Raw genomic sequence first — 27,385 nt, forward strand, 5'->3', positions numbered from 1 at the left:
CCTATCCTTGTGTCGAAATATCGCAAAATATTTTCCCCTACATGTTTTCTAGCTCACACGGTTCCTATCTCATTGTTATCTTGTGCTGTCTCTTGTAGTTGCATTTTACTAATGTTTTATTTGAGGTTGTAACTAAGAAAGCGGGGTTTGTTTCAAAGTCAGGAGAAGTGTGAGTGACGTTGGGAATGGTGTTCAGGCCGGGGAAAGGCCATACTAGACTCGCGCTCGGCGACAGATGCGCAGCAGTAACAGTCAGCCTCAAGAGGCAGGAGCAGCAGGAGTGTTGGCACAAATGTTGAATCAACAGCGACCATAATTGAAGAACAGTATTCGTGAACCTTTGTTGGCAAAATGTACAGATTTACCTGCCAATGCCAAAATGGCAGGTGTTAATCTTTTGCCCTGCACCTCGGTAAAGCTATTCTGCTGTGTTAGACACAAAGTTCTGTTTAAACAACACAAAGATAGAAATATACGGTAGCAGTATTGACCAACGTACATCCTGTGTCCCTGGTAAGAAGTTCAGTCGATGAGCCACTCTTCATAGGCACCTCATTAGATTTTTCCAGTAGCTGGCCACGTTTCACGGCTGCAGCTTTCTTTATCTGTTTGCATATGTCTGGGTAGTACATCACAGTCTCATCAAGGCTTTTCTTAGAAAGGACATAAAGATTACAGTTCGTGGCAGCCCTGTGAAACACAAGAAAAAGTGTCATCATTGTTGACCCAGTTTAACATTTGCAAATAAGGGACAACAGGTGAAATACAAACAGTCACCTAACCCCATCCCACAGAGACATCAATCCTATGTGCGCACAGTACATGGCTTAATAACCCACTCCTTCATCTGGGGATACTTAAAGATCTAAGATGGGGGGTGGGATGGGAGTGGGCGAAGGGTTGATTGCCCTTGTATTGAGTTCACTGAAACTGAAATTACATGGACTTTGACTACCTTATTGTGGTTGATCTGGGCTCTCCAAACAGAAGGCATCCTTCTCCAAAGTACTGTCCTGTCTTTAGTTTGACCATAACAGACAATTCATTCTGTGACAGCACGTCGACTTCTCCCTTATCAATGAAATACATCTGGACAAAAACAAAGAAGAGAGGTAATACTGAACGGAGACATGAGCAGAGATGTACATCTTCTCTGCCATCATGCACGTTGTAAAACTAGATTGTTAAACCATTATGTGACATCTGTGTGGTTAACATCTTGAGAAGAAGAAAGTGAATATTAGAGAAAGGTGGACATTTAGACATTTATGACATAGACATCGCTCATGCCACACCTCTGAGCCAAAGTCATTCCTTTTGCATATCAGGTCGTTAGCTCTGTACAGGCAGGGTCGTATGTGTCTGGCCAGTAACCGAATGAATCCACCGTCCGTTTCCAAATGATCCATACTCTCCTTACTCAGAGTCTTTTGGAAAAATGGTGCCTGCAGATTTGTCAAAACAGCAAGAAAATGAGGACATCCATGCCATGCCTAAACACATGAAGAAGATACTTTCACATGTAGGTAATCCCTCTAGCGCAATACAGCAATCTGGAATCATTCAAAAGTAGAAGTAAAATGATTGTACATCAAGCTTTCCCGACAGCTTTCTCTCAAGGGGAGATAGATGTTGTGCCAGTGTGTCCTTGCGCAGCTTCCTCTTGATATTGAGTCCAAACGCCTATGACAAAGCATGGTCAAATATCTTAGTACTTTGTACTACATCGTATCTACTTCAGTCATGAAATTGTCTAGGATGCAAAATATTATTGACAAATGTACATTTGCAATGAGCTCAGCATAGATGATGGTTGAGATGTCGCCAAGGAGTGATGATGGCAAATACTCAAACAGCTTTTCTTGATCGATTCCTTTCGTGCTTATCCACTTGTAAGTGTAAAACTTCACGGTGTTGTCATATAGGTCCCCAATTATTTTCTGACTCTGCAGGGGAGAGTTGCAGATAACATGTTTTCCATCAGATAAACCACAGATACGAAGCTACAAAGGAGATAGATTCTCCAAAAACATAACTTGGCCGACTGTACCTTTAAGAATAGTTTGATGCTCTCCCTTCTGGCTGTAAAAGCTGCTCTTGTTGCGTCTATGTTGGCTAACATTGCAGTCATTGTACCAGACACATAACCACAAGAGAGTGCTCCAAACATCATGATGAAGACCATGGTAATTCTCTATGAAGACACCATTGAACAAATAATATTAAAATCACACCTAATACAGCACACACGATACAACACTGCACATTAAGTAGAATAATGAACAATCCCATCTGCTTAACTCAAAGTCATTGATAAGGTACTAGACAACAGCATGCAATGCAATGTTGTTCATATTATTATTACAGCATAGCCACACAGTTATATGGGCAACTTCTTGTAAAGTGTGAGTGACAGGTAATTCATGACTTTGAATATACAGTACTATACCCTGCTTACACTTTGAATACCTTACCGTAGTAACCAGATAAGGATGAATGTCCCCATATCCCACACCAGAGAGAGTCGCAACAGCAAAGTATAGACTTATGCAATACAACTGTCGGAAGGAAGCGGTTTCTGGGAGAAAAGGAGAGGTTTCCATTAGAATGTTTGTGTGCATTGCTTTCCTTAGGTGCTTTTCATATGGATTCAACAATAAACCTGAATAACATACAGTAAGATAAAACATACAGAAATACAGTCAAGTTTTAAAAAGCAGGCAGAATTAGAAGAGTTGGTACACACCGTAGACTATGTGGAAAGAGTCCAAGTGAGATATCCAAGAGTGTGATGTGCAGTTGTGCTTCGTCATAGGAAACAGATATGTGTTTGTATCACCAAACATATCTGCCGGAGGGCATACAATTGCAAAAACGATGCAAGTTGATAAGTGAAGAAAAAGGACGGAATACAGAAAAAACTGTACAATCGCGACAATGGCCTTCTCTGTTGAAATCCCAGATTGCCAGAACGAAAATGCGAGAGGAACCCGATACAGCTGGAGAATATGTGGCACTCTGAGATAGGCATACAGATGCAGCGCTTCACTGTTGGTATAAAATCCATTCTCATGAAAAGGTGAAACTACAAACCAGGCAATCACTTCCCAAGGAAAACAGCTGATCAAATCTATCAGGAAGCTTGTCTTCAAATAATGTTTTGCAGTTTCCATTGTTTCAATTTTGAGATTGTTGTCTTTGTAAAAAGCAACATGCAAGCGAATGTACATGTCAATCCAGCATAAAAGGCTCAAAATGTAAGACAAGACCCAGAGTTCCTTCTTGGAGTGTAGAAAAGAAAAAAGGAGAGAGCTGATGATGCTGGTCATTACGGCCAAAATGACGCGAAAGAATTCCCATTGGACGTACAGACGATTGCTCGGCAAAATGGTGGCCCTGTTACAAGAAAGAGAATATACATTTTCACATGACCACAATCTCAACATTATACTCAGCAATGCAAATAAAACAAAAATAGCAAACGAACAACAAAATAAAATGCATGCAGTGTTGCACTCATTAATGAGTATAACTCTTAAAGAGATGCAACAGGATTTTTTGTACAATATTGCCACTACTGTAGTTCTAAAACTAGCCCCCACAAGCCTACGAGTCCTGGAAGGTCAGTACTAGGTCAGTCTCACACACGCCAGGTGCATGCAATTTATGTGTATTGCAACCTCATTGGACAACACTGTGTGCAGTCTGCTGCTTTGCCATGGACGGAACCAACACCTCAGTTATCATTAGGGGTTGCTTCTCCTACCTTGAAATACATAGGAACTGTTATACAGCTGATGATTTAGAAATACATAGGAACTGTTATACAGCTGATGATTTAGAAATACATAGGAACTGTTATACAGCTGATGATTTAGAAATACATAGGAACTGTTATACAGCTGATGATTTTGCGGCCATTAGGGATGCACATTTCGGTTAGTTTTGCTTTTGACTAACCAACCCATATTAACCGATTAATAATTGTCTAAAAATAGTTAAAAACTGTTAATGTAATGTTAATAACTGTAATGTTAAAAACTGTAAAAGACGTGACCCACAAAAATGTGTTTTCATGTATTTTAAGAAATTGTGTCTCTCATAAAAAGGCAGACAGACAGATTTCCGATATTTAAGAGGAGTGAGAGAAAGTCGGATGTGCATAATGACAGAGAAAGTAGGGCAGAGAGAATATGTGCAAGCAAGCAGCAAGGCAAACACTTGCTAAAGATTTTGAAAACTATGTAGAAATTAAATTGCACAAAATGTATTTACAGAGATCGTTAATCAAACCTACGTTTTCTCTAACTACTAAAATGCCCCGAACCCCACTGGTATTTAGTCAAATGAAAGCGGCTACTTTATTAGAATCATTAAGTCAACACAAGAAAATGTCTCACTACTGTAGTTTGTAAAGAGCACTCTCCATACATTTGTCGAAATACAACATACCGCATAATGAAGACTGAAGGACATGATCTGAAGAAAAACTGTGCCAGTTGCTCACTGAAGGTCCTTTAAAAAAACAGATTTCAATTTGTTATAGAATTATACTCAAGAGAACCTTGATGTCCAACAAAATTGCATCAATCATTGCACAAATTGTCCATAGAATGAAAGCATGATTTATGCAAAATGTAAGCTTGTGTACACACATCTAAAGTTAGTGTACCTCCCTAATAATGATCTGTTTTGTGTGGTGATCCTTCGTTGTGAAGCAATTCAGTGTGAATTTGTATGTCAAGCTACAGATATGGCCAATCATTATCATTAGCTGGTTATGTGTTTTCATGGTAATAATATGTACCAAGCTTCAATGCATAAAGATGAATCAGGCAAAGCACAGTCTCAACGTCAGGAGAAATGGAGACACGTGTGATACGTGTCAGAGCACAGTGGGCTGCTTACTTTGGTTTGCGAGGGGTCAGTCTTGTTTTGCTCATTTTCTGAAGTTTTTCCTCAATGGTCTCTTCCTCTGCTCCAGCATACATTGGGAAGTTTCCAAAATCCTCAATATCTACAAACAGTTAGACATGTACTGTTAGTTCCTCTTACAGTTTAACGACAGTGAAGCTGGCAGTGTTTCAGGCATGAAGAAAATACTGACAGCACTTTGACTTCTTGGCATATCGACGGCCTTGATACTTCAGTGAGGCATCTTTCTTCTTCTGTGTGACATTGTCTTCCCCAGGCTTCTTGCACTTCTGTCTCATCACCTCGTCAACGTTTTCCAGTAAGGCGTGGTAGAACTGTCTTGTTGATTGCAACTCCTGTATTTGGCTGGGAATAAACAACGGCAGAAATGTATCATGATTTACATTGTATATTTAATCGACACATATCTAATGAGGATAGATATTTCATCTAATATGGGAAAGTTATGGATAAAAATCATGACGGAAAAATCTATGTTTATCTATGATAACAGTTTACAACAAGGCAGTGACTGTGTGTAAAAATCAATGAAGGAATGTACCTATTGATGATAGGATATCTCTCAAGTAATGTTTTAACTTTGTCAAAGTCAATCACTAAGATCTCACAGTACGTCTTTGCACGCACTGTCATTGCAGCTTGTTTTCCAAACAAAAATCCGGCCTGAAATAAGAAGACAGTCCTTGAACACAATGTAAAATGCGATCTGTTAACAGAAGCGGTAAAAAAAAAGATACACTTTTTGAAGATTGTTGGTAAATATTACCTCGCCAAAATACATTCCTTCACCGTAGAGTGCAACAATTTGCGACAAATCATCACTCAGAACCTGAAGAGTTCAATCAAAGGATGAAATTATGCACATTTAATGTGGATAAATATTATCCATGAAATAAATAGTAAAATGTTTTAAAACAAACCTGGCAAGTCCCTCTTTGTATGCAAAACAGCTCCCTGCTAATAGTTTCACTGTACTGAATAATCTCCCCTCTGGGAAAGAAGTAAATGATGGAGGTTGATGCAAGATCTCGAATGAATGCTTGTCCCCCTTGCTCAAAATAAGGAATCTGTAAAAGCATAAGACATGCCGTTCTTCTGTGAGGTTATGCTGTTTAAAATGGATGATGGTTGCAGTGAAATAAGGCATACCTGTGACTAAATAATAAACACAATATACTTATTTCAGTTATTAAGAATTAAATCATTACATTTGACGACATGGAGTGACACGTCTGTATTGGACAGTGAATTCTGCAGAAAATGTGTAAGACCTAGTAGACCTAGATCTAGTAAGTTGAGTCTTTTGTACTGGATGACTGTTTTTCTCCAGGCACAGCATTTGTACTGGATGACTGTTTTTCTCCAGGCACAGCATTTGTAGGATACCTTTGACAGGAGACTCCCTCGCTCCTTCATCAGGACAATCTGTTGAAGTTCAACTGGCAAATCATGCATCAAAAATGGGCCTCCGGGATACGCTTCACCTCTGAAAGATGAGAACTGAAATGTGAGTTAATCAAATCACTTAAGTGAATCAATCACTAACCCTAACCCTAACCCTAACCCACTAACCCATTAACCCGAACCCAAGTGAATCAATTCTATATATTTATTAAACTTATGATTTCATCACCGTCAGTGACACAAATGAACACTCTGCCTAAGCACTGACTAATTACTGTATTTCTATGATTGGCCCCTAAAATAATTTAAAAAATATATATATTATGAAAACAAACTTACTGGTACTTAGACCAAAGAAGACTCATATATTCAATGACCCTTGTTTGAAGAGATGAACTGAGGTCATGGCGGTCCATGAAAAGAGTCATGGCTGAGAGGAGGTTCTGAAACTCGACCCTGTGGAGACGAGTCTTGTTTAAAGAGGACTTAGGGTTGTTAGGATCATCATCTCAACTCCGACGTCTAAAACCATTTACTGTACCTGGAAGCGTTTTTACAGGCCAATGTGGCATAGATCTGACTGATGATGTAGTTGAAGACAAACAAACCGATAAAGCCAATCAACACAGAAATGAGCCGCTCTGTCGTGTTGCCGGGAGTAATGTCACCGTATCCTGACAATAGAAGTATATATTCAATCAGAAATTAATTAAATAAACTGCATGATCACACATAATTCACAGATAAGTCAATTCACAATCTACTGTAATAATCTCCCTTCTGAGGGACAGTGTGGACCAAAACCAACTATAATGTTGAGATAAGTCCATACAGTAAAGTACCCCATGCAATCAATTGTGTAGATCCAGCTGTAATAATGGAAATAAAATACATGGAAAACCAGATTTTCCTGATTCTATTGAGAGCTTACATATTTTCCATTAATCTAGGTTGAGGCGTACAACAGAGCCTACACAACCAATGGAGTGTCCCACTTTTGAAAACATCTGAAACTACCAGTCATGTCTTACCAATGTTTGTCATGGTTGTTGTGGTCAAATAAGCAGCAGTCATGTAATGATAGAAATTGGACTGAGCGGCTTTCATGCCAATGTTAAAAGCCCATGACCCTTCATCGCACCTAAGGAAAGTTGATAACATACTGTGTGTTAATTCATCAATTGAAACGTATGTCTACCACTATCCTAAATATACTGTAAAAGCATTGTGAAATGATGCATATCAATAGCAAATCAAGGACTAAATTATTTAATAGAATTACTTTACATGGATTCCTAAGCATTTGCATGATGAGTTATTTTCAGAGCATGTACAGTGCATCAAACACAAATGTATGATTAGGGATATAAAGAGGATTACAATAGAAAGATAATTAGGGATATAAAGAGGATTACAATATAAAGTAAAGGTAAAGATGATTAGGGATATATAGAGGATTACAATAGAAAGAGGATTAGGGATATAAAGAGGATTACAATAGAAAGTAAAGGTAAAGATGATTAGGGATATAAAGAGGATTACAATAGAAAGTAAAGGTAAAGGGCAACTAAAGACTGCTTTTTCAGTCTTAATTTTTGTTTCATCTTGATCCCTATTAAAATAAATGTTTCAAATTTCGCACCTGGACAAAATGCAAGTGCAGTTGGCTTTGAGTGCAGTTGGAATCACACTGTTGTGGTGGGTAGTCCAAACTGAGACATGTCAAGACGTCTGCTTGTTCTAATGGTAGACTCTTGGGTCTACCAGTTCTAATGGTAGACTCTTGGGTCTACCAGTGCAATGTTCCCATCCTATTGTTTTTACCTCAGCAAATTGGAAAATTACCTGGAGTCTTTGCAGCCTGTGAGATACATCATTCCAGAACAGAAGTGCACAGAAAAAATCAGGAGAAAAATACATTTTGCTGTCCTTTGCTCAAATATGTTCTTGTCCATGTCATTTTCTTTCTTGTCAAAATAGAGATAAATCTGAAATAGTGTGTGTTGTCAGGTTCTGCATCACAGTAACCAATGGTACTTGACAATCAGTGTAAAATCACAACCAAGATATTTAGAAAAATGGCTACTTCACCTTTCTAATCCAAAGAAGACGATTCCATCGGACATAGCCTAGCACTCTCCAATGGGCTTCTCCACTTGTTCCAAAAGAAAAGAAATCCAAAGGAAAAACAGCCAGGACGTCATAGTAGAGGTTCCATGATCTTCGGTAGTTGTCAAAAATACCCACCACATCAGATAAGTATCCTTCATTAACAGATAAGAAATGCATGCAACAAAGAATTATTATTTTTTATTTGATTTGTTTCAACCCAGTACATTCAAGGATATACAGTGGGGGAAATAATTATTTGATCCCCTGCTGATTTTGTTAGTTTGCCCGATTACAAAGAAATGAGCGGTCTATAATTTTTATGGTACTTTTATTTTAACAAATAGAGACAGAATATCAACAAAGAAGTCCAGAAAAAACACATTATATGAAGTTATAAATTAATTTGCATTTGATCGAAGGAAATAAGTATTTGATCCCCTACAAACCAGCAAGAATTCTGGCTCATACAGACCGGTTATATGCCCATGAGGCACACAGATTAGTCCTGTCACTTTAGGAAAAGTACTCCTAATCTCTGCTTGTTATGGGTATAAAAGACACCTGTCAATAGAATCAATCTCTTCCATTCCAACCTCTCCACCACCATGGGCAAGACCAAAGAACATTCAAAGGACATCAGGGTAAGAGTTGTAGACCTGCACAAGGCTGGAATGGGCTACAAGACCATCAGCAAGAAGCTTGGTGAGAAGGAGACAACTGTTGGTGCAATTATTAGAAAATGGAAGAAATACAAAATAACCATCAATCGCCCTCGGCCTGGAGCTCCATGCAAGATCTTGCCTCATGGGGTAAGGATGATCATGAGAAGGGTGAGGGATCAGCCCAGAACTACACGGGAGGAGCTTGGTAATGATCTCAAGGCAGCTGGGACCACAGTCACCAAGAAAACCATTGGTAACACATTATACCGTAACGGATTGAAATCCTGCACTGCCCGCAAGGTCCCCCTGCTCAAGAAGGCACATGTACAGGCCCATCTGAAGTTTGCCAATGAACACCTAAATGATTCAGAGAAGGCTTGGGAGAAGGTGATGTGGTCAGATGAGACCAAAATTGAACTCTTTGGCATAAATTCGACTCTTCGTGTTTGGAGGGAAAGAAATGCTGAATGCTACAATCCCAAGAACACCATCCCCACCGTCAAACACAGAGGTGGAAACATTATGCTTTGTGGTTGTTTCTCTGCTAAGGGTACAGGACGACTTCACTGCATTGAGGGGCCAATGGACGGGGCCATGTACCGTAAGATCTTGGACGAGAACCTCCTTCCCTCAGCCAGAGCACTGAGGATGGGTCGTGGATGGGTCTTCCAGCATGACAATGACCCAAAACATACAGCCAAGGCAACAAAGGAGTGGCTCAAGAAGAAGCACACTAAGGTCATGGAGTGGCCTAGCTAGTCTCCAGACCTTAATCCTATCGAAAATTTGTGGAGGGAGCTGAAGCTTCGAGTTGCCAAGCAAAAGCCTTGAAACCTTCAGGATTTGGAGAGGATCTGTAAAGAGGAGTGGACCAAAATCCCTCCTGAGATGTGTGCAAACCTGGTGACTAACTATAAGAAACGTCTGACTTCTGTGCTTGCCAGCAAGGGTTTCTCCACCAAGTACTAAGTCATGTTTTGCTTGGGGATCAAATACTTATTTCCTTCGATCAAATGCAAATGAATTTATAACTTTATATAATGTGTTTTTTCTGGACTTTTTTGTTGATATTCTGTCTCTATTTGTTAAAATAAAAGTACCATAAAAATTATAGACCACTCATTTCTTTGTAATCGGGCAAACTAACAAAATCAGCAGGGGATCAAATAATTATTTCCCCCACTGTATAATAGGGGGATTGCTCAAAAGGAAGTTTCTGAGTAACAACCAACAGATTTACTATACCCCCCCCACACACGCACTTTTCTCCTTACAATGAAGGACACATTACCATCTTTTGTTAAGACTTCTGTCCGCAGGTTGACAAAGATGTCGATAATGGCAAACACATCAACCACTGAGCTCACAGTAAGATAGAAAGCCCCCCATCCTTGGCTGTGAAATCCTGCAAAACATGAAAAAAAAAGCTTCCAGTAAGAGATCACTCCTCATATCTGTTGTAAAACATTCATTTAGCGCGTTCATGTTTTTCTCAAGGTGAACTAGGCCTTCAGGTCATTAGAAATGTAAACAAAAACATACCCATTGTATCCACGTTGTTGGTGAAAAACAGCACCCATGTTTCAATAAAAATTGAAATAGTCATACACCAAAACATGAACACTTCCCACCTCTGAGCAAACAGGCTATCGGGTCGAATAGTTCTCATCCAAAAAGACTGGGAATAGAGAACACATCCATATCACCATGAACACAGACAGATACATGGTAAGAATACAGTATTCTTTCCTCATGCACCGTACCATGTGCTCTTTACCGTACCTTGTTCACGTCTGTAGATGTGTTGACAGACCAGGGGACATTCTTGGATTGGTTTGCAACATGTTCCATAAACAACTTGAAAATCTTCTGATCCCTTGGCTAAAAAGGAAAATGATGTGTTCTAAATGCTAATATGATCAAAGTCCAGTAGTGGGACAGCACCTCCATTAGATTGATCATAACATTGCTATAAAGTGTTTACAATGGCCACATACAGAATACATACTTCATATAATTTCAATACAGCAGGTGAATCCCTTTGAAATTTCAGACTGAGAACACTTTATCAAAGTAGTACCGGGCTGCATGAGATTTGTACATTACACGTTTGGTAATAATAAGCATTTCCCTCTCTAGACAAACTTCAAGCAGTAGGCTATGTCCTAAATTGCTAAATGTCATTCATATCCTGCATTAATTGATGATTCAGACTTGACCATGACATGTTTCTAAAGGACTCACACATACCAAGAGATTTACACTCAGATCTTTCTGGAAAACAACATTCTGAGGCCTAGACGCCACTCCCAGAGTAAAGGCTTCCCTGATAGGATGCTTCAGGTTGTGCAGGCGTGCCTTGGCTGTGCTTGCTATCTTCAAACCCGCTGTTGGAAATACAAATGGACCCAATCAGCCTAACATGATAGGATGTGTGTTGCACAATCTCTCTCCTCCCCCCCCCCCCCCCAGTAGGCATACGTACCTTCTGGGTAATCTGCAAACAATGCAAGGAGATCTTTTCGTTCCAGTACAGAAATTTCACACAACGTTGCAGCACAAATTGTGGTATTTCTTGGAATTTTATACATCAAATAGGCCTTGAAGGACAAGAATCACATCACATCTTGCACAAGACACACATTTCAGCATACAATATTTGTACTAAAATATACTACACTACACAGGTTTAATGTCCTTTGCCATAGAGTACCTCTCCAATGAAAGATCCAGGCAGCAAAGTGGCAACTTTGTCACGATTATTATCTCCTAAAACCTGTGAGAACAGAAGTTACAATAATCAAATTCAATTATGAATGAATCTGAAATCTGTAAGACCAATGTATTTCTCATGTTGAATGAAAACCTGTGAAAAAACAAAATCTACCTGCACTAATCCATGTTCAAGGTAGTAGGCAATTTGATTGATTTCTCCAGGCTTTGCCAACATTTGACCAGGACTGTATGTGTAAGTGTTGAATTTAACAGACAAAGCTCTTTTGAAACCATCATCTGTATCTTGGAACAAGGTTGTCTGAGAGGGAGGGGAAAACACATCTACAGTAATCAGTCTTAACATTGAAAAGCTTATGGGTTGTCCGGTGTGATCATACAAGGCTGACCAAACCAATGGTATTAGTAGAACTCACTTTTTTCATCAGGGGTTTGTAACAAGCAGAGGATATTTCTGAATGTAGAGGAAATGGAAGGTCATCCAACAATCCTGCAATTACATTGCCTTTACGATGAGTCCACAGATAGTAGTAATATTTGTGCACCCACGTTTGAACTTCCTCTGGTAATCCCACATGTTTCTAGAACAAAATGAAAACACATTTTACACAAGAGTAGTTGTTTATGACATGATTACTAAACTTGGATTTGTAAAATATATATTTTCATGACAATGGTTAGTGGAATGTACCATATATAGACCAATAGACTTGATTCGGTGATAGAACCTTCCTCTTCGAGCATCCATATTGCTTATGATAGAGCTCATTCCAGTCATGATGACTCCGAAGAAGGCAAGTGAACCAACCAGCATGACGACAGTAGCGACACTGACCTCACTCTGGCTAACTGCATGTATGTCACCGTATCTAGAAAAATAAAACTTTGTTGTTTTATTTATTTCTATTCTGATTTCGATTTGACTTTCATCCTCATGTCTAACAGAAAATGGGCATATGTCAATCTTACTGTATAAGTACTGTACATGTTCAAATGAGAAGAATCAAATATTTAGTTTTTCACCACTTACCCCACAGCACTTAGTGTTATTGCAGCCCAGTATACTGAAGTGATATAAAACTCAAAATCTGTGGCTCCAGTCAAATTAGTTGAGACTTAAAGAGAAAAAAAACATTCAGAACCAGTTATACATTAACTTAAAATACTGTACATTATATTCAACATGTATTTAATTAATTTAACTTTTATCAAATCTTATTAATAACTCTCTATGTTTTCTAGTGTGATCAGTGTGTTTGCTCTAAATAAGGAAACACTGTACATAGCTCCCAGGGTTTCCTTTAGCCGGGAAAAGACAACATTTGGCCAATAAAAAGCTGATAAATAAAATTGCTGCAGTCCAAATTCTCCGGGAGAAAAAAAAGAGACCCGAACCTGAACGAACCCATGGACAAACACACAGGTCCGGTTGTAATATAAAATATAGACTAATTTAGCAAGTATAGACCTACATACTGACTGTAGCCTACATTTTGGGGAACATGCTTTCTCCCTCTCAACCGATGAGGTAGACTTCTGGTGGGCTTTTGATTTTCATCGAGCCTAACTTTCTGCTTAGGCCCATCTCTAAAGAAGGCCTCCATGAAAGAGGCACTTTGAATGAATATTCTGATAAGATTTTACGCACAGTCTACTTTGAAGTGAATGATTGAATGTTGAACATGACTGTGAAAATGAAATATCAACTTTACAGCCTAATTTCTATTCTGATGAGATAAATCACCATAATCTAAATGTGATTTTTGTCATTCTGAGCACCGTGGATGGACGCCCGAATGCGTTACGCACTAGAGCCCTGCGCGGCCTGTTTTCTTCATCCCGCTCCCGCCCGCTCTCACTGAATTTCTGACCATTACCGCCCGTGACCGCAGGGTGCGTGTTACACTCCCGCCCGCTCCCGCAGTGTGTATGTCCACTCCCGCCCGTGTCCGCAAAACTCTGAGAATTTCTGCCCGCACAATAATAGAGATGCATTGATTTTGTGTCTTCTCCCGTCCCGCAGGAGAAAACACGTAATTTTATAGGCTATTAATAAAGAGATTCATGGGGTTGTTTGTTTCGTCCGATCCCGCAGTGTTTTTTTAGCCGCCCGTTCCCGCCCGCAGCAAAGTTCAAACCGCCCGCTCCCGCGAGATTTGCGTTGCGCAATCCCAATGCAGCCCTCTATTACGCACCCAGTGCGTACTTGGCCAAATAAAAGAATAAAAGAATTCTGATTCTGATTCTAAATTAAAATGTTGCCAATCACGTTGTCTGGCGGAAACCCTGATAGCTCCCTCATTTTGCAAATAAGAACACCATCCAATATGACAACATACACTCTGGCATGAGATGTAACCAGTTCCTCTTTTTTTCACACACCCTTGGATGGAAGTCATGGGCAGCTTTGCATACCTGACTGTACCTATACAAAGTCAGAGAAAATACAATAATCATGAGAATGATTTAAACTTTCCTTTTAAAATTGAGCATTGAGGAAAACAATTGTGATGCCTCAACTCAAAGCACACACCACCAAAGATTATACTATTTTACTTTGAAGGGGCATACTACAAGTCCAACTAACCATACACATGCAGAGAAATGAACACAGATAACCAGAATGGAAACGGAATTCAGGATCGCCACATGGATCTTGTTGATGTCAGGTTCTTTTTCAAAGTATGCTGAAATATAAAAAATAAAAAAAACAGCACAATCAATATTGGTTATTAGGATTTGATACATCTGTAGTTTTTACACAATTTTTCGAGCTATAGCAAATTATTCTAGAAAAAGATAAGACATAAATAAACTTACATATTATGTTAAATAACCGAAAGACTCTAAGACATCGATTGGAAGGCAAAAAATGCAATGCAGGAGAGACATATCTCAGAATCTCGAAGGGAAATACAGCCAGCAGGTCCATGATGAACCATCCTCGGAGATATTTTCTCCGAACTGCTGTGGATTCGGTAATAACCACTCCATTCTTTTCATATCCAATGTAGAAGCGTGAGATGATGTTCAACACGGAGATCAAGTCGAGGCAGTATCTTATCCCAACAACCTTAGGGACCGAGGAGCTGAAGTACATCTGAAATGCAATAACTAAGTTAATCAATCCCCTGAAATTATAGCCAGCTGGCTTGTGTGGCCACCTATCAGTCATAAACTATCTGGCCGCGGCAATACACCAGTCCAGAAATAAATGCATATGATCTGTTATAACTTGATCAGTTGGCTTAATTCTACATGGACGAAGTCACTCTTTAAATTGACATCTGTTGACATCACAAACTGTATCTACTACCAGAACTAGACTGTCTCACTTTCTACCCTATCTATCGTCCAAACCATATGGTCCGAATCATTACACTTTTTCCACAACTAAAATAAGACTTTGTAAGCCCACGAAGTTTTTTTTCTTCTTCTAGTTGATGTGTTACAGTAACGTTATACCTATCCTATTATATTATTACCTCAAATAAAGACACTATCACCGCCAGCAAAGATGTTACAGCAATCAACAAATTCCATTTTCCTACAATCTTCTGCTTCGGAGAAATAATTGACACCTCACTCTTTCTCGATACAGTTGAGGTGGTGCTTTTATGCTCGATGTTGTAAATGTCCTCGAAACCCATTTTCGAACGACTTTATCATCTGTAAAAAGTAATATTAGTCAGCTAGCCAGCACACGATAAAGACGTATTGGTCAGCTATCTAGCTAACTAAATTAGCTAAACTAACCATCCATCCTATAACTAGCAAGTTTAACTTTCATCTGGTTCGTTAAAGCTAGCTAACATAGGCTATATGCTAGCTAGATGTAACCGTTATCAACCAGCTTGTTATAACAGTGCAATTTGGCAAACTAATTCAGACGACATACCCGATTGTTGAATTCAAGACATTTGCATTTGTATCTTCAGGTTGGTGGATATCAACTGTAGTGTTTTGGTGCCTTTAGGTCAAATAAATCCATTTATAGGAAGTTAGGGGGAGTTTTCCAACGGTTTCTGAGATGTCGGTTGGTGCTGACGGAGACCAGGTACTTTCACGCGAGGTATTTGAAAGGTGAATTGGAGGCGCTGGAACGAGGTGCTGCTTTAACGCGCCACACCACAGCACAAGGTCGATAAACACGGCAAAAATACTCCTGGTGTCGGATTAATGTTCCGATTTTTCTCAATCTATATAGCACACCTGGTATGAGCCTATCTGAGAAGACATGAGCAGATAAAACTTGGACTGATGATATCTATAATCAAGCGACAACTGCTTGTAGGTTATGGCCAAATCCATTACAATTCACGTGGAATTCAGATTTGATCTCTCGGTTGGACACTTTCACAAACACGTTGGTCATTCCTCAAACATATGTTGACACATTACAGAACAATTAGGAGACAGAGACGATTTTATTAAAATACTTTATTGAAGAAGTTGACATCACAAATGATTGTTTCAAATAAAATAAAAAAAGTCCACAACAAAGCCTAGAAGATCCTAATTACAAAGGGTTTTTCTCATTTAGCAGTGATGAAGATGACATCTAAATAAAAAAAGGAATACACACCTGTATGTAGCAAATAAACATCTCCAGGTTTCAATCTTATAAAATCATACATTTATATTTGAAACAGATGGCTTGAAACTTCTACAACACTTGACCTAACTCCAGTCCACACCGAATGTAACTTTTGTGGTATATTTTGAATTAATAAATGTATCTGTCAAATTGGATTATAAGATATGCTCAATCAAAACCTGAGATATCTAATGAATAGGATGATACTTGGGGTCCCAAACTGCAATGAAACAACTCTTCACATCCAGATTTATCTGACATGGTCAAGGATGACCAGAGAGGAGCCAACAGCAAATGGGAGGCAGAATAGCTGCACGTGGTTTAGGAAGTAAAAAAAAAAAAAAAAACTAAAACAAAATAAGAATTGTATTGACACAGTAACATAGAGATTCTAATTATGCGATCTGAAATGTTTCATAACATGAAAAACTGAAAAAACATAAAATAATGCAACACTGTATGAAACATTTACGCTACTGTTTTCATCTCACACTCTGGCGGCCGTTATTCAATCAAATGTCAGATAGTGGCTTAACATGAAGCAAATAACACAAAATCAATCTCTAAATAGATAGTGGCTATGGCGGGCAGCAAAGAGTTTCGGGCTCTTAGACAATGGTAATATTGTAGTGCTGAAGGAGTTCTGAATCATATCTGAACCTGACTATCAGTACCTTTGTACGGTTTAATAAACGTTTTGTAACAGTTAAAATAATGAAATGCATCTCCAATACCATTCCGTACTTTTTGTCTTACATTGTAGCATGTCAAACAGCGAATGAGATAACAAGACGAAAAAAATTATAATAACCACAAACAGACAAAATAAAGGAAGACCAATTCACAAATTCACTGAGCCACAGGATAGTCAGACACAGAGGGTTTAAAAGCAAATTGAAGAAAAAGAAAAGAAAAAAAGAATCCTTGAGTAATCCACTTATTGCTTTAATGGGTGTGTGGAGGGAGTTGATGCAGACTGTTGGTCCTGTAAGAGTCTGTTCAGTAGGACTGGACCAGAGCCGGGCCACAGTGGACCTCAACACCACTGTCTATATGCGTGGATGACAATGACGGGTGACGCCGGAATGTTGTGGACGAGAAGAGGAACTGGGGGGGAGGGGGGGGGGCGAAGGGCCGTGGGAGGCGATGGTGGGGGCGGGGGGCTACTGGTCCGTTGGCATGTCTCTGTCTGTCTCTGCTTTCGAGGGCTGGCCCGGCGACGGGGTGTGGGGGGGTCTGGAGACCGGGGCGATGCCATGTGCCATGGGCAGGGCCCCGGCTAGGATGCCCTCCCCCGCTGCGCCGGCTCCCGCCAGCCCTCCTGCTGTCACACCCACCAGACCCGTGGGAAACCTGAGGGCACATCAGGGAGAGTGAGTGACAGGCCATTCCCCCCAAAGCCACATACAGTACAGCTCTGACTCCCTCATTTGCGTAAACAAAAACTTGGGAGATATAAAAATAAAAATAAATAAAATAAATAAAAATACGGTGCAGAAACATATGGATGCTATCTTTACCTCATTCATTTTCAATTAATGCCTGGATTTACCCTCTAGCTAGCCCCATCTCCACCAGTCTGGTCTTAGCCAGGGATGTAGTGGTGGTAAATTAGGTGGGTAAACGCTGGACAGCGGAGAAAATGACGGACGTAAACGTTAATGTTAAAACCCGCTATAATAAAACCCACACTTGTTTTCATTAAAAAAACAATAAAAAAAAAAAAAAAAGTGGGTAAACTCTATTCACTGCCACCCCCCAAAAAATGGCTTCTACCCTCCCCTACATCACTGGGCCTTACCTGTAAGCTGTGGCTCCGTTGAGCTCGGAGTGGACTGCAGGGTCTATGCCAGGCCACTGGGGGGTTGCCATCAAGTACTCCTTGTTGACACAGTTCTTCAGACTGTCCGGGATGCGTCCTGCGTGGGGGGGGGGGGGGGGGGGTGATCAGTAAACACCAGCTAATCATCAAAACCACTCATCCGTAGTCGACAGTTGGTCAAAGTTGACCTAGTCTGCCAGACCTCCAAGTTTGGTTAGCTCTCGTCTTTTAGTGTCTCCAGTTGTGTTTACATTCTGAAGTTTGTGACGTATGGAAATCGCTTCTTCACACCTCGCTAACACACTTCTGCCTTGAATCTCCCCAGGCTTTCCCAACGAGGGGAGGAGGAGGACTGGGAGCCGAGGTTAACGATCAAGACTACTGTTGGGACGGGACTGCAGAGCAGCTGTTATTAACACTGAGGTTTGCGTTGCTGAATGTTCTAATAGTGAGGTTTGTGTTGCTGAATGTTCTAACTGAGGTTTGCGTAGCTGAATGTTCTAACAGTGAGGTTTGCGTAGCTGAATGTTCTAACTGAGGTTTGCATAGCTGAATGTTCTAACAGTGAGGTTTGCGAAGCTGAATGTTCTAACTGAGGTTTGCGTAGCTGAATGTTCTAACTGAGGTTTGCGTAGCTGAATGTTCTAACTGAGGTTTGCGTAGCTGAATGTTCTAACAGAGGTTTGCGTAGCTGAATGTTCTAACAGTGAGGTTTGCGTAGCTGAATGTTCTAACAGAGGTTTGCGTAGCTGAATGTTCTAACAGTGAGGTTTGCGTAGCTGAATGTTCTAACTGAGGTTTGCGTAGCTGAATGTTCTAACTGAGGTTTGCGTAGCTGAATGTTCTAATTGAGGTTTGCGTAGCTGAATGTTCTAACTGAGGTTTGCGTAGCTGAGTACCTGTGATGGCTCTGCGTACTTCTCTGGCGGCCTCCTCCCGAGCCTCCAGCGAGGCCTGTTCACTGTACCAGGATGTGTGGGGGGTGCAGATTAGGTTGGGGGCGTCCTTCAGTGGGCCTGCAGAGAAGCTGGGGATGGAGGGAGGAACAGGCTGGTGAGGGATGAGTGTGTAAGAGAGAAAGGTGGGGAGGAGAGTGTGCAACGAAGGAGTTGGCTCGACTTTCTTAAATAATGAATAAGTGTGTGTGTCTTAAATCCAGACAATGCATGACCAGGCAGGTGTAGAGGATGCTTAGTATTTTAGGGAGGTGTGTGTGTGTGTGTGTGTGTGTGTTGGAGGGTAGTCAGCAGACCTGAAGGGTTCTGTCTCGTGTACGTCCAGAGCAGCCCCCCTTATCCTCCCTTCCTTCAGTGCCTGGGCCAGGGCCTTCTCATCCACCAGACCTCCTCTGGCTGTGTTGACCAGGAACGCACCCTGACGCATCTGCAGACAGGACACAGACACAGACACAGACACAGACACAGACACAGACACAGACACAGACACAGACACAGATCAGCCATAGGACACAGACACAGACACAGATCAGCCATAGGACATGCAGATAAAAATAACACCAACACATGACCATCTGACTAGAGAGGTACGAGATACAATCAAGTCATGAGGTTATGAGGTGTGTGTGTGTGTGTGTGTGTGTGTGTGTGTGTGTGTGTGCGCGCATGCATGCGTGTCTGTGTGTGATCTACCTGTTTGATGGTGATTTCATTGATGAGACAGTGGTTGTGGGAAGGAGGTAAAAGTGTGTGTGTGTGTGTGAGAGAGAGAGGTAGATATACAGTACCTGTTTGATAGTGAAGTCATTGATGAGGTGGTGGTTGTGTTCGTTGAGGCTGCAGTGGAGGGAGACGCAGTCAGAGTGGATGAGGAGGTCCTGCAGGGTGGCCATCCTCTGCAGGCCCAGGGAGCGCTCCACCCCGTCCGCCAGGTAGGGGTCGTAGAAGATCACACTGAGGCCAAAGGTCTTAGCCCGCAGAGCCACGGCCTGGCCCACACGCCCTGAAACCAGAACCAGAACTTGGAATCGAGTTCTCTAGCACTGTGACCGCCGATGGCACTTGTTCTTATGGAAGGTTTTACTTACGATGGACTGGTGTACAGTTGATTCACTTACTTTAGACAAATGCACTTTAGATAAAAGTCTGCTAAATGACTTAAATGTAAACAAATTGTAAACATACGGATACTATCAGCCTGAAACATACAGATACTATCAGCCTGAAACATACAGATACTAGCAGCCTGACCCTCTCGCCCTGAAACACACATTCAGAGGACTAGACTCACACTGGAAGGCAGAACAGCCCTGCTCACCGTCTCATAGAAAACTGGACACGGGAGAACATCTTACTTGGAATATACTGTACTACTGGTGCTCACCAGGGGAGGCTCATTGTAATGCATGAAATGGCATGAGGAACGGTTCGACACACTTCCTCATGCCATTCCATGCATTATAAATGAGCCCGTCCTCCGATTTCTACCTCCACCAGCCTCGCGTTCAGCAAACGCATTCCTCCGTGGACACCCATCACGATAACAACATCATGCAGCCTCGCCGTGGGTCCCCCCCCTCCTCACCCAGGCCGATGATGCCCAGCGTCTCTCCTCTGATCCGGGCGGCTCCCCCGGCCACCTCCCTGATCTGCTCCACGCTGGAGGCCCTGGTGCCCTCCCTCATGGCCTGGTGCATCCAGGTGACCCGGCGGTACAGGTTCAGGATGAGACACAGAGCCGTGTCCGCCGTCTCCTCCACCGACGTCCCTGGCACGTTGCACACAGCAATACCTGACAGGACAGGACAGGTAAACACAGCTATACCTGACAGAACAGGACAGGTAAACACAGCTATACCTGACAGGACAGGACAGGTAAACACAGCTATACCTGACAGAACAGGACAGGACAGGACAGGTAAACACAGCTATACCTGACAGGACAGGACAGGACAGGTAAACACAGCTATACCTGACAGAACAGGACAGGTAAACACAGCTATACCTGACAGGACAGGACAGGGTAGGTAAACACAGCTATACCTGACAGGACAGGACAGGTAAACACAGCTATACCTGACAGGACAGGACAGGACAGGTAAACACAGCTATACCTGACAGGACAGGACAGGGTAGGTAAACACAGTTATACCTGACAGGACAGGACAGGACAGGCCAGGTAAACACAGTTATACCTGACAGGACAGGACAGGACAGGCCAGGTAAACACAGTTATACCTGACAGGACAGGACAGGACAGGTAAACACAGCTATACCTGACAGGACAGGCCAGGTAAACACAGCTATACCTGACAGGACAGGCCAGGTAAACATAGCTATACTTGACAGGACAGGGTAGTTATACACAGCTATACCTGACAGGACAGGACAGGGTAGTTATACCTGACAGGACAGGACAGGGTAGTTATACACAGCTATACCTGACAGGACAGGACAGGGTAGTTATACACAGCTATACCTGACAGGACAGGACAGGGTAGTTATACACAGCTATACCTGACAGGACAGGACAGGGTAGTTATACACAGCTATACCTGACAGGACAGGACAGGGTAGTTATACACAGCTATACCCGACAGGACAGGACAGGTAAACAGCTATACTGACAGGACAGAGTAGTTATACACAGCTATACCTGACAGGACAGGGTAGGTAAACACAGCTATACCTGACAGGACAGGACAGGACAGGACAGGGTAGTTATACACAGCTATACCTCACAGGACAGGGTAGGTAAACACAGCTATACCTGACAGGACAGAGTAGTTATACACAGCTATACCTGACAGGACAGGACAGGACAGGACAGGGTAGGTAAACACAGCTATACCTGACAGGACACTAAGAGGAGGAGTATAGCAACCATACAGGTTGGGTGACAAACATGTTGAGGTTGTCAAATATTTGGGTGTGTTTGATTCAGTGTAGTGCACAGTGAGTCCCTCCCCACCCAGGTCATTGTAGATGAGTTGTAGCTGAGATAGTGGTTGAGTTATGGCAAAGTGATGTTAAGCACACAACACACAGCTAAGTACACAGACAGGAGGGTCAGAGTTTCCTTATGGTTAAGTGAGAGGCAGACAACGTTTATGCCGATGCATCAAAACAGTAGTACGAAAAGTAGTTTGATTAACCATGTTGGGATTAGCCTTGCGGTATATGGGATTCAACGCAGTGTTTTCCCTCCAATTTCTTTCTTAGGGCAGAGGCCCACCGATCGCCGATCGCCATTTCCAACATGTTCTATTGAGTTCTATGTAGGCCAACATGCTTTAGGCCCTGTCTATTCAATGGCAAGGGAAACCCTGTTGAATACCTGCAATCACGTTGACCTACATCAACTACACCTCGAAAGAAAGAAAGAAAGAAAGAAAGAAAGAGAGAGAGAGAGAGAGAGAGAGAGAGAAGGAAGAGAAGAACAGTCTTGACCCAATAATAACTAACCTAGTTCAGCAGCAGCCTTTATGTCCACGTTGTCATAGCCACTGCCGATCCTCACGATGATGCGCAGGCTCTTGAACTTGTCCAGGTCATCTCGGGACAGAGTGATGGTGTGGTACATCAGGGCTCCCACCGCCTCGTTCAACACCTACGCACACAGGCACACAGTCAGGGGAGACGGGTGTGTGTTGCATCTGGGTGTTTAGGAGAGGAGTGTGTGTGTGTGTGTGTGTGTGTGTGTTTAAGGGGGGGCATGTAAACATACTGCAGGTTAGTTTCTCAGACCCAGTTGAGGCCTTCATCTAGACTAAAAGTGTGTCTGCACATTACGTGTGTGTGTGTGTGTGTGTGTGTGTGTGTACATTACATGTGTGCATGCGTGTTGCGTGTGTGTGTGTGATACCTTCTCATGGATCTCCCCAGTGGACTGGGCGTCACAGAAGGCGACCGTGGCCACGTCCTTCAGCACGGGCATCTCCACGGTGCAGTCTCGCCCGTCCAAGAGCGCCACCAGGGGGCGTGGGTGCATCGGCCCATTCGGGATAGGGGGGCGAATGCCTACGGAAAACCAACAACTCAGTCAACCAAGTTTTCCAAAAATATTTTCAAATTTAATTTCTGATATTTCTATGAGCTTCATCTAGAAAATGAAAGGTGTAAGAACTGACAACATCAAACATACTGAAGAAGAAGAAGAAGAAGAAGACTCTTTATTTGGCCATGCAATCAATTCTCATCAATTGTAGAAATTTGACACGCGCACACCCCTCCCGAGACAACACACACACACTGTACACACCACACCCCCAAGGGAGAACAGAGCTCTGGGCTCTGGGCACAGGGTCAGCCATATTCGGCGCTGGAGCAGTTAGGGGTTAATTGCCTTGCTCAAGGGCACAACGGCAGTGGTAGGAGCCTTAGATATGATGCCAGTAACCTTCCAGGTACCAGCTCACATCCCTCCTAGGGTGGGGATCACACCAGCAACCTCCCGATTGCTGGCCGGCCTCTCTAACCTCTAGGCCACTGTAGTGAACCGTGTAGGAAACTTAAAACCATCAGGTAAAACGGAACCTCTGTTCTTATAACACTGCAGTACAGTACAGTGACTGCTAGCACTGTTAATGGTTTAAAAAAAGGATACCACGATGGAGCATTTTTCATCTGTGATATTAAAACGTCAGTCATCACACATAGCACAAGAGCGCTACTATTTGCACTCACCCCTGCACAACACACACACACACACACACACACACACACACACACACACACACACACACACACACACACTTCCATCATATGTATACTATTTATCTGTATATATTTTCACCCAAGGCTACACTTATTGTCTCCCTTAGTACTACTGATTGTCTACTGTATTGTAATGACTCTTAGATTTGATCCCTATATTTCACTGCGCTGTTGAGAGGTAGCTCGTTAAACGCATTTCATTGTACTGTTTGACTTCCCTGAGCTAGACGGTTATAATTGGCATTCTGGAGCAGAATTGTAATGAGAGAGACATCTTTCAAGGGCCTGCCTCACTCTCTCTGTCTCCTCTCTCCCCCCCCCCCCCCCCCCCCCCCCCCCTCATCAGACTCCTCCGGCAGATGATGAGCAGGAGGGTGGGGTCGGGCCGGGGGCACTGCTTGTTTGGAGTTGTCATGACCTAAATCTCTCTCTGCCTGAAGGCAGAGACCCCTGCCCTTCTGCAACAATACTCAGCCTCCCCTGCCCGCCTCCATGGCCTGTCTTCACAAAGCACACAGACCAAGACCAAAAAGCTCATCCATATGGATGAGCTACTATCAGCTGATAATCAGAACTAAAATACATTATACCCATCCAAGAACTCGGGGATTGTACTGGATGTGTTTTTCCCCAATAAACACAAACAAACAAATGCTATTGTGTAGCCTGTCTTGTGTATCACACATCTGAACTGGGCAACTCTGACCAAGAGTAGCACACATAATACCCAGGCATATGGGCCAATAGAAGGTAGTGTAGGCCTAATACACACAGAGAATATCTGAACAGCCATAGCAGGGCCTTGCACAGATCCACCATTTCTCCATAGCTAGGCTAACTGCTAAGGCTAACATAATGAAGAATAGAGAACACACACACACACACACACACACACACACACACACTCTATTGTAGAACAGCTTAGTACTGGCTAACAGATTCCTCCAGTTCTTCTCCAGGATGACTAACGGACAACGGAACAGCTTTGAAATGCAAATCAACGCACTGAAACGTACCATAAATGAAGAAAGGGCCTGCCATCTTTTCATAAACGATTAGAGGAACGAAGGCGAATTTACACACGGAGCATTCCAACGGCACAGCTCTGGATGACTAAACCTACAACAATGATCACAAATGAAGCTGCTTCGGCAGGGACAAAAACCCACACACTCCACAGGGAGAGAGGGGAAAAGCTAGCCCCACACACACACACACCATATGGTCTTGGAGACGCCTGGTGTGTGTGTGTGTGTGTGTGGAAAGCCTGGTCCAAGCGGCAGCAGGGCCATACACACAATACCATTCATTCAGTGCTCATTCACCCCCCCCCCCCCCGCCTGCCACTGGTTGGGTGTGAGCTATAACACAAGGAGAGAGGGAGGGAGGGAAGGAATGGGGGGGGGGGGGGGGGGGTGGCCGATACTGCTGCAGTACCCCACCCTGCCCCCTGCCACACACGCAGCAGAGCACGTTCACACACACGCGCACACGGACACACACACACGCACCGCACACAGACACACACGCACTAAGAGACTTCAAGGACAAAAACGCAAATGGGATGGAGAATGCACCCCCCCCCTCCCCCCCTTACAGGAAAACAGAAGCAAAGACGTTCCCCCCTCCTAACCTTGCATGCTGCAGATGACCAGCCTTTCTTCCTCTCCCAGCTTCTCCCCTTACACAGCTACTGTCAGACCGCTTTCACTTGGCACAATCCCAACCAGGCTCTCTCTCTCTCTCTCCTCCTTCTGCCTGCCGCCTGCTCCAATCAGAAGCAGGCAAAATTCTGCCTTAGCCAACCAGAACTAAGCTTATTAGCATCGGGACACTACGCGACGGCACAGAGCGCGGTGGAGGCAGGTTCCATGTTGTTGTTTCTTTTTGAAGAGACACCTAAGAGCCATAACACCTCACTCTGGTGGTGCAGTACACCGGGCTCTCTCTACAAAACCTATGTTATCAAGTTAACCAGGGGGGGGTCAGTTATTCCAGCCAATCCCATTTTCACAGGAAATCATTGACGGAGAACTATAATGATTATGCATGTACAAGGCTACCTCACTCATCATCCAACACAGCAATCAAAATAGCCCACACATGAAAAGAGGATTGATTTGACATTGCTTCTGGTCAACACTGTATACGTGAGAGTACAGGCCTGATCTGTAAAATGTTTGCAGATAGATAGTCTCAAGAGAGGAGGGAAAGTAGATACAAAGAAAAGGGGGGGGGGGGGGGGGGGGGGGGGTAGAGAGACTGTGTGTGTATGTTGAGGCCAAGGCTGGACATGCAGTCTGCAAACTACAGTGGTGATGGCCATCACTACTGCATGAAATAGTTTTGTTTAGGGCAGGGGAGATGGTTCGAGTCTGGTGCCGTGAAGGAATCAACCGACTGACCTTCACAAATTCTGTCCAGCCTCTGTCGCTTGACTTTGTGTTTATCCATGTGAGCCATCGCCGACGTTCTTCAGCCAAAGCACACGAAACAATCCAGTCACAAGCACTGAAAACCTGTAAAAGATGAAAACTGTTTTCTTTCTATCTGTTTAATTAATCTATAACGTTAGCTCGAAGCTGGCTACAGTAGCACGCTGAAGAAGTTGAGTTTGACAGGTTGAGTGACAGGTTGAAAGTAGCGGAAATGTACGCTACTTCAGCATCTCGCAAGCTAGGCTATGTGCTATCGAAGCTAGCTGACAATCAATGAATCAACCCAGAAGATTAGCTTTCTTTTCACTTTCCTACACTTAGCTATGGCTACACAATGTTTGCAAATATGACGGCGAGCGCTGCAGCTTGAAACACCTAAGCTAGCTAGCTTCTAGGTGCTGCTAGTTAGCGTAGTTCACTACTTACTGGGTTAGCTAGTTAGCACTGCAACAGTCTCCAAACTGGTTTGGCTACCCGCTTAAAAAAAAAAAAGTAAGAAAAGTAATATGGCTAACATGGCTGGCTAGCAGCAGACATCCTAGCACGAAAAGACAAGAGGCCTGTTTGTAAAGTTAGCTAGCTAGCTAGGGCAGCTAACTTACTTAGCAATGATGATAAATGGCACATGCATTACATAAGTTCAGGACAGGAGGAAAAAAAAACCCCACTAAATGACCACAGAGGTTAATAATGGTTATAAGCACTAGCAAGTCCGATACGGTCAATTCATACCAGGTGCAGCCCCTCCTGGTCCTACAGTGTGTTATGAGGGGTCAATGTAAGTTGACAATGTGGTCTCCCCACTGAGTCAGGATCGTCATGAATCCAAACAGTTTGTTCTGAGGAATCAGGTGACGGACGGTAGACGAGTCGCAGAATGAAGAATAAAGAGCAGCCTTGATAAGCGGCTTTAGTGGAGTGTGGCGCCTTCAAGTAAACACATGGGGTATTACATCCCGCTAGCCCTCGCCTCGCTGACCAGTGGCCCTGGGGAGGCTTTACTCTTCCGT

General features: G+C 42.7%; 2 protein-coding genes across 4 annotated transcripts; both read right to left on the reverse strand.

Annotated features, from left to right (window-relative positions):
* Window positions 1–951: 951 nt before the first annotated feature.
* Window positions 952–14,946, reverse strand: cngk (cyclic nucleotide-gated potassium channel; the record flags this gene model as incomplete). Its single annotated transcript, XM_083665328.1, has 14 exons — window positions 952–1,089; window positions 2,051–2,194; window positions 2,928–3,396; window positions 4,909–5,017; window positions 5,108–5,280; window positions 5,477–5,598; window positions 5,856–6,002; window positions 6,322–6,421; window positions 6,679–6,795; window positions 6,881–7,013; window positions 11,599–11,713; window positions 12,001–12,147; window positions 12,347–12,427; window positions 14,764–14,946. The coding sequence occupies 14 exons, from the start codon at window positions 14,944–14,946 to the stop codon at window positions 952–954; spliced, it is 2,178 nt and encodes a 725-aa protein (XP_083521454.1).
* Window positions 14,947–16,271: 1,325 nt separating this feature from the next.
* On the reverse strand, window positions 16,272–27,242 carry LOC310818725 (C-terminal-binding protein 1-like). 3 transcript variants are annotated; one of them, XM_083689749.1, is made up of 11 exons: window positions 27,108–27,242; window positions 26,343–26,456; window positions 23,087–23,241; window positions 22,687–22,831; window positions 20,807–21,013; window positions 20,010–20,224; window positions 19,518–19,648; window positions 19,165–19,292; window positions 18,245–18,362; window positions 17,964–18,069; window positions 17,661–17,796 (listed from the first exon to the last, which is right to left on the reverse strand). In XM_083689749.1, the coding sequence occupies exons 2-10, from the start codon at window positions 26,398–26,400 to the stop codon at window positions 18,003–18,005; spliced, it is 1,224 nt and encodes a 407-aa protein (XP_083545875.1). In that variant the 5' UTR covers window positions 26,401–26,456; window positions 27,108–27,242; the 3' UTR covers window positions 17,661–17,796; window positions 17,964–18,002. The 3 variants fall into 3 exon arrangements, with proteins under 3 accessions (XP_083545873.1, XP_083545874.1, XP_083545875.1); XM_083689747.1 differs by lacking the exon at window positions 17,964–18,069 and having other exon boundaries at window positions 16,272–17,796; XM_083689748.1 differs by lacking the exons at window positions 17,964–18,069; window positions 26,343–26,456; window positions 27,108–27,242 and adding an exon at window positions 25,571–25,633 and having other exon boundaries at window positions 16,272–17,796.
* Window positions 27,243–27,385: the final 143 nt, after the last annotated feature.

The sequence above is a fragment of the Argentina silus genome, assembly GCF_951799395.1.
Source record: "Argentina silus genome assembly, chromosome: 2".
Lineage (NCBI taxonomy): Eukaryota > Metazoa > Chordata > Actinopteri > Argentiniformes > Argentinidae > Argentina > Argentina silus.